The 8,026-nt window shown below is 34.0% G+C and overlaps 1 protein-coding gene across 1 annotated transcript; it reads left to right on the top strand.

Moving 5' to 3' along the window:
* The first annotated feature begins 816 nt into the window (after positions 1 to 816).
* Positions 817 to 4,955, top strand: LOC143543759 (putative protein phosphatase 2C 6). The gene is made up of 5 exons (XM_077036010.1): positions 817 to 861; positions 1,240 to 1,978; positions 2,707 to 3,051; positions 3,646 to 3,751; positions 4,356 to 4,955. Exons 2-5 carry the CDS (start codon positions 1,367 to 1,369, stop codon positions 4,706 to 4,708), a joined length of 1,416 nt encoding a protein of 471 aa, XP_076892125.1. The 5' UTR covers positions 817 to 861; positions 1,240 to 1,366; the 3' UTR covers positions 4,709 to 4,955.
* The last annotated feature ends 3,071 nt before the right edge of the window (positions 4,956 to 8,026 follow it).

Below are 8,026 nucleotides of genomic sequence, written 5' to 3'. Positions count from 1 at the left end.
TAAGGTTTATGGATTGATTATCACATGACAAACCCACCCCTAACTATGTGGGTAGTTTGTCAAATTACAATTTGTGGCAAAAGTTTACCACATGACAAACTCATTTGAGGTTTTTGAAAAATTAAACACCCATTAATATTTCAATGAAATATTAATTTTAATTACATTTAATTGTTAATCTATATTTAAATTTAAACAAAAAATTTTTTAGAGTGTTTCCAGTTATTTTATGATTTGTGGATAGTTAAGGTTATGAATAAATAATTGTGTATGATTGGTCGGTGTATAAATACTATCCATGGCGTCCCTTCCCCTCTAAATTACATATTTATTTTTTTAGCACAGTTTAATACTTAACAAACAATCCAAAAACCCCTTATCATGGGTGTACGAATCTCATCATTTATTATTGCCCATAAAATAAAATAAATCAAGAAGATATAGAATTGACTTAACAATAGATGATGCTTTGGAGGGAACATGGAGGCTTTCTATTGGTCAATACAAAAGACAAAACTATATAAAGGAGATGACATTAAATGTGTGGAGATGACTTATTATGCTTTTCTCAGTTTTTTGTCTACTCAATTTCTTCTTCTCCATTTTATAATATATATATATATATATATATATATATATATATATATTTTTAATAAATTTTTTTCCCCATTTTTATTTTCACTTTCTTGTTCTTCATCAGTAATCAAGAAATGGGTAATCACATTTAACTCAAAAACATTCAACCTTTATTGTTTTTTTCTAATATATAATATTCTTGAAGAGTTTAATCAGATTTGAAGGTTGTGATGAACAGCAACAAGAACAAGTGTTATGGATTATATCAGTAACAGTAAAGATTAGGTAAGCTTGAAACACTTTCACATGTTTGATGATTAATATTGATTATAAATATTATTACTCTCTTTGTTTAATTGGTTGTGATTTATTGCCTCAGATCCAGGGAACCCCAAAAGTTTATGAACAAAAAGGCTTCATCTTTTGAGGGTTTCCTTGTGATTTCCAACACTTTTTAACTTTCTTTTACTAGGTTCTTTACTTCATTTCAATCTTTCTTGCATCTAGATTGTTAAAAATTTGTGGGAGTTTTTTGAAACTTGATAAATATTCATACCCACATAAAAAATCATTTTTTTGATGAATTTGGTTATTGGGTTCTTGTTTGTTTGCTAGATCTTGGTTTTTATGTCATTATTTTATGAATCTTGGTTTGGTTTGTAGGCATGGGGTTATATGGTTCTTTGATGTGTGATTATATGAAGGGGATGAATTAGTCAAACAATGACAGTTTGTGTGACTTTTGAGGGGGTGCTTTGTAAATTTACTTTTAATCAAGATAGTGATTTTGATGGAGGAGATGCATTCGGCGGTGATAGTGCCATCGAGTTTAGGTAATTCGGTCTGTAAAAGTCTGATATTTAGTGGGATAGAACAAATTATGGCGGAAAAGATTAGTTTGGTTCAAGATTCTGTTAAAAATCACGACTGCAATCATGCTCAAGATGACGGATTTCAAGAAAGTGAAGATGAGGTGATGTCGTTAGAGGGTGACCGCGTGTTTGATAACGCGATTGTGAGTGATTCGACTGGTTTGTGTGGTGAGGATTTGATAGCATTCGAGATTGTGACGTCTGAGATGAGTGCGTTGGGTTCACACGATGGTGAGAAGAGTGTTTGTGTGGGTGAGGGTAGTTTGGTCATTACAGAGAGAGTGTCGGGTGGGCCTGGGACGGTGGTGCGAAGTGTGTTTGAAGTTGATTGTGTACCGTTATGGGGATTTACTTCTATCTGTGGAAGGAGGCCCGAGATGGAAGATGCGGTTGCAACCGTGCCAAGATTCTTGAAGGTTCCGGTTCAGATGTTGACCGGTGACCGCGGTGTTGTTGACCGGATGACCAAAAGTTTGAGCCATTTGACCACCCATTTCTTTGGAGTCTATGATGGTCATGGTGGTTCTCAGGTATCTATCTGTTTCTGTGTTTTCTAATACATTTGAAATATGAGTGTGAATGGTGCGGTTTGACCTTTTAAGGTCAGACCTCTTATGTTTTCAGCTTTGAAGTTGTCATAAATTTTCATGTATTTTATGGAAAGTCGGTAACAAGGTCAATTTTTTTTTAATTATATCATTACAACTAAATTATGACATTGTTGATTTGTAAGAAAATAACCACCAACATTTAGATTGAGAAGTCAAAATCTGACCTCAAAAGTCAACATTTTTGTTTATCTGATACCCGAGATGGGTCAGCGACAATGATGTTTTTCAAGATTTTCTCTTGAATTTAGGCTGCTGTTAATCTGTTAAGTGTTATGTTTGAACTCGATTAGTCTTTGTTTCTTGGTTTGACTTTGAGGTCAAAGTGATTACTTTTCAACTTTATATCTGGATATAAGTCTTCATATTATTTGATAAAATTCATTAACAAAGTTGAAGCCTTTTGAAGTGTATTATAACAAAAACATGAATTTTTTTTGCATTTGTAATGAAAATATAATCCAATATCTTGAACAAGAAGTCAACTGTAGGACCTCAAAAAGTCAATCACATCTCTTTTGCTCCAACATTACCAAAATCAATCGTGGGGTCTTATGACATTTGATGTTTTTCAACATTTTCACATGCTTTTAGCTAAATAAGTCTCCATTTTGATATGTATATATTAATACTATGAATGTTATGTTCAGGTTGCAAATTACTGTAGTACACGGGTTCATACTGCTTTGCAAGAGGAACTAGAGCCTCTGATTGCGAGCTATGGCGGTGATGAAAGTGGTGTTAATAATGATAATAATAATCATAGTAACTGTCAAGAGATGTGGAGAAAAGCGTTTTTTAACTGTTTCCTTAAGGTTGATGATGAGATTGGAGGAAAACAAGGGAATGGTGAACCCATTGCTCCTGAAACCGTGGGGTCCACTGCTGTCGTCGCGTTAATATGTTCCTCGCATATTATAGTTTCAAATTGTGGCGATTCGAGGGCGGTTTTATGCAGAGGGAAAGAAGCTATGGCACTCTCTGTAGATCATAAAGTAAGATAAAATTAAAAACATCTTTCGTTATGTTCCAACTTGTGACGTTTGACTTTCGTAGTGTTTTGTCAAGCAAGCAGTTTCAACTTTTGATATGCAATCCCAAACACGCTTATCATATATACCCTTAAAAAGTTGAAAAGTTTTCGTACATTCCCAAATTTAATGAATTTTACTTAATGGGCATTCTGCCCATTTTACGTTATATTTATTTAAACCCTATTTTTAGTTGGATTTTGGTCAACGACGACGATAGGCAAGATTGGCATATATGAGATTTTTAAGTTTTTGAAAAAAAAGTTTAGGCGAAAATAAATAAATAATAATATAAAGTTACAGAAGGGCATATATGATATTTTAAAGTTTTTGAAAAATGAGGGTAAAATGGTCATTTATTAAATTGTTTTTAATGAATTGGGTATATTTGATATTTTTAACTACTTTGTAAGGACATATACAATATGTTTAGTTTTGTATGGGTATATATGATATTTCCAAGTATATAGGTGTATATATGAAATTAACCTTTGTTTTTATGCTGCATTCTTAATTTGTATATCTACGTGTTTAATGTGTTGCTTTATATTGAAATAGCCAAATCGGGAAGATGAATACGCAAGGATTGAAGCGGCTGGAGGCAAGGTTATACAATGGAACGGGCATCGTGTTTTTGGTGTTCTTGCAATGTCAAGATCTATAGGTATGTATGTGTTTGTTACGCTCTTACAGTAGTGCATAACTTTTAGCCAAATGCCTGAAATGGGTGGGTCGGGCATTCTGGGTAACGGGCCAAATTGGGTTCGTGTTTTAGTACAAAAAGGATTGGGTTGATCTTCAAAACTTTATTTTTTCTTTCTATTTTTATACTTAATAAATATTATAAAGTTAATGCATTGAATACGGCTACAAAAATTATATCGAATGATCACGTGGTTGTGTGAAGTTGAAATACATTATGGGTTACTTTAAACCTCTTTCCTTTTTTTAGCTAAAACGCTGTGCATTTAAAAACATAAGCGAAGTTAGCGCACTATTTTTGGTCCAATTTTAAAGAAAGATTATCTAAAATTACATTCATTTAATTTGATTTGCAGCCATATAATTACATATACAATAATTAACTAAATTAGAATGTATGCACTCAAGAACTCGTCGAGTAACTTCCAACCGGTCTCCTTTTTAGCTAAAATCTGTTTGACCCGTTTAATAAAAATCATAACCCAAATCAGCCCATCTATAACAAAACATGTCTTGAAATTTCTAAATATAAAACAGAACATTTCCAATAATATGGTTTCCTACAGGAGATAGATATCTGAAACCATGGATCATCCCGGATCCCGAAGTAACATTCATCCCCCGAGCCAAAGAAGACGAATGCCTAATTCTTGCAAGTGACGGTTTATGGGACGTGATGAGCAATGAGGAAGCATGTGAAATTGCAAGAAAACGAATACTGTTATGGCACAAGAAAAACGCTTCAAACAACCTACCACTTGAACGAGGTCAAGGGATCGACCCCGCAGCCCAAGCGGCTGCAGAAAGCCTCTCGAACCGTGCTCTTCAAAAGGGAAGTAAAGATAACATTGCAGTTATTATTATAGACTTGAAAGCACAAAGAAAGTTCAAGACAAAAACCGCAACAACGTCATCATAGTGTAACTCAAATTCATAAGTGTACAATGTTATTGTTTAGTACTCAAAATTAAAACACAAGTGAAGTGCCCATCTGTTTTTCATGTGGGCTGACAATATGTCTGTCTGTCTGTTGATGTAAATGTTTTTTTAGATGTTTTTGTAGTAAGATTAGGGGTTCCTTGATGTGTTCTGTTATTGTTCCTCCAAGTTTCAAAGGCTTTGTGAGGTATTGTAACTTTTATCAAAATAAGAATTGTAGCATCTAATGTGTTTTAAGAACCACCATAGATAGTGTACCTGTTGACTCATGTGTATTATGTATATTTGATCAAGTTATATATTACAACACAATATTTATATTTATTTTCTTTTCTTTTTATTTTTTGTAATTAGAGATAAGACTGGCCACATTTTAGAGCATGTTTAACATTTAAAACATTTGTCTAAACATTCTAGCTTGAGGCCGTTATAGGGATACTTTATAGCTTGGCCTCGGCCCTCAAAATTTCTTTTCTTTCTATGATGCATAAACCTAATTATTATCCTGCCGTCAAAAACTGACGGACTCTGTTAATATCATGCTAACCAATAAGATTAGATAAATCGTAATTTGTGTTGAACATTTGACCTTCAGTTGATTATAATCATGTGAAAGGCGGAAAAAAAAAGTTATGTCATCACGACATAGACATGAGGGGGTTAGTGTGAACCATTTTTTAATACAATTAAGAGTAAAGTGTCATCCACGTTATTGTGGTTTTGGTAAATAATGCGAATTTAGTCCAAAAAGTTTATTTTTTGCATATGGACCATCCACATTTCTCAATTCTTGTCAATTACATCCAAATCACTAATCCGGTTAAATTTAATCGTTAAGTCAGGAGTAGACATGTCTTTTCACTCTTTTTTATTATAATACTTATTTTAGTGAACTATGGTTTTCGTCCATGTGTTTTGTCCAAATCTACGGTTTTAGTAAGTAGTTTCAAATTTGCAATTTTCTTCCATATGTTTTCACTTGCAATTAAACCCGAATTCACTAATCTCATTAAGTCTGGTCGTTAAATCCATCAATGTGCCCTTCACGTGATGACAATTTTGTTCCTTCTTTTTTTTTCCATTTTCCCCAAATACACTCCAACCCCTCACATGAGACGGTGAGAGAGCTTGCGAATTAAGACTGAGGTTTATTTGGGGAGAAAAACGACAAAACTGGTCGTCGCGTGAGGGGCACGCAGATGGGCTGACGACCAGACTTAGCGAGGTTAATAAGTTCTGATTTAATTGCAAGTGAAATGAATATACAAAGACGAAAATTGCAAACTTGAAAATATTGGACTAAAACGCATATTTGGACAAATCACACGGACGAAAACCGTAGTTCACTGATATGAGTATTATAATAAAGAAAGAGTGAAAAAATATGTTTACCCTTGACTTATTGATTAAATTTAACGAGGGTAATGATTTTGATGTAACTGGCAAAATTGGGAAACGTGGATGGACCTTGTGAAAAAAATATTTTTTTCAACTAAATTCGCATTATTTGACAAATCACAAGAATAAAAATGACACTTTACCCCACATTTAAAGAATAAATTGGATATGGCTCAATGGTAGAGTACTCACTTTACTAGTGAGAGATAGGAGATTCAAACCTCACAATCACCAATTTATATGAGAGATATGAGGGATGCCAGGGTTCGAGTCCTGATCTCACCCGGTTTTACCGGCTCCTCGCTGTCGTGCTGTTTTGCGGGCGTGAGGGTCGGGTTTTATCCGGTGAATCCCTCAACAGGTGGACCGCTAGAGGATCCGTCCGTCCGGACTAGTGGCCGACTCAGGCTATCTTTAGCCAATGGGGCCCGCGTACGAAGTACCCGACGTTACTTAGTTGAGCGTTCAAAAAAACTCCACATTTAAAGAATGAAAGATATTTTATCAATACTTTTTGCCCCGTGTTATCGTGTTATCCGAGTCACGCCCTCCTTACATTGGAGGGGACGATATTTCCACCGTTTCGCCCGACGTGGTCAGGGGCGGAGGGAAAGCCAAGCCAATGAGGACAAAGGCACCCCTCAACTTTAACTAACTAGTGTAAAAAAGAAAACTTTTGTTTTTCAAAAATAAGTAAGGATCCATTAGATTCTTTAATTTTTTATATGAGGCACCCACAATGCACCTCACAACCCACATTGTCCAAATTTTCAATCCTTTAGAACCCTTCATTTGTTTCAAATTAAACAATACACACTCTCCTAATTGTTTCCAAAATCAATTTTTTTTTATAATTTAACTAATAATAAAAATTATGAAAAGCAAAATGGCTTTAGTTTTGTGATTTGTGCCTCAAAAGAGATTGCAACACGTCTTTATATCTCTTTAAACATTTCCTCACTCTCTCTTCCAGTCTCCCTACGTCAGTCAGTCCGTCCGTCCATAGATGAAAATTAAACCAGTTAATTGATCTTACTTGAAAATCAAATTAAAACCAAATAGTTTTAAAACTGACCCATAAACTAGAGTCCCTCTATCATCAATGCTTTGGAAGACGGAATATGTAATATCATCATTAATTGATTATAAATTGGTTGCATGTGGTCCATGTATATAATGTATGCAATTATATCATTTACTTTGATACCCAAAAGGCCAAAATAACAAATGCAACAAATGACATATTTTTGGGTCCCATTGTGTATGAGTGACATCATGTTGATGATGAGATGTGCAAATTGTTGAGCAGTGAGTGATTCAAACTTGGAATTGAATCCTCAGATTAGGTGAACCAATAGCCTTTAAAAAAACATAAATGATTTCATAAATACAAACCAACAATTTTTGTAAAAACTCATTCCAAAGAGTGAAAATTTCTTTGTATAGTTCTTAAAAGAGAGAAGACCTTAAAACTGCTACAACTCAACGTAGGGTTAATCCACTATATTCATGGAGTTATAAATTAATACCGTGACTGATTTATAAGAAAAACTTAAGAATAGTTTAAAAGATTTTGGACCTAGGGTATCATAGCGGTATCTGATACATAAAAAGGAAAATAATAAAAAATTGCTCTGATTTTGTATTTTCACAAGAAAGTTGAGGGGTAGTCCAAACACCCTGATGACTTCATAAATTTGCTCCTGATTTGATATGAGAGTGACAACAATTAATAGGGAGTAGGGCCGCTATCGTGGAGAAGACAAACTATTAAAATTCACATCTATGGTTGATATTAGTTTATTCTAATTATTCGCCTTTCAAATCACTCTATGTTTTTTAGATTTACTTGATATGTTGGAATAGACACAACCTCTTTTAACTCTTAATAGTTTAACTT

The sequence above is a fragment of the Bidens hawaiensis genome, unplaced genomic scaffold, assembly GCF_021521415.1.
Source record: "Bidens hawaiensis isolate Kalapana, Puna unplaced genomic scaffold, B.hawaiensis_p1.1 tig00013297_1, whole genome shotgun sequence".
NCBI lineage: Eukaryota > Viridiplantae > Streptophyta > Magnoliopsida > Asterales > Asteraceae > Bidens > Bidens hawaiensis.
The sequence above is the reverse complement of the archived record's forward strand: the minus strand, read 5'-3'. Positions and strand labels throughout refer to the sequence as shown.

Coding starts and splice junctions, on each gene's coding strand:
- LOC143543759 (XM_077036010.1), top strand. CDS start 1,367: ATGGAGGAGATGCATTCGGCGGTGATAGTGCCATCGAGTTTAGGTAAT. Junction 1,979..2,706: donor ATGGTCATGGTGGTTCTCAG/GTATCTATCTGT, acceptor TGTTATGTTCAG/GTTGCAAATTACTGTAGTAC. Junction 3,052..3,645: donor CACTCTCTGTAGATCATAAA/GTAAGATAAAAT, acceptor ATATTGAAATAG/CCAAATCGGGAAGATGAATA.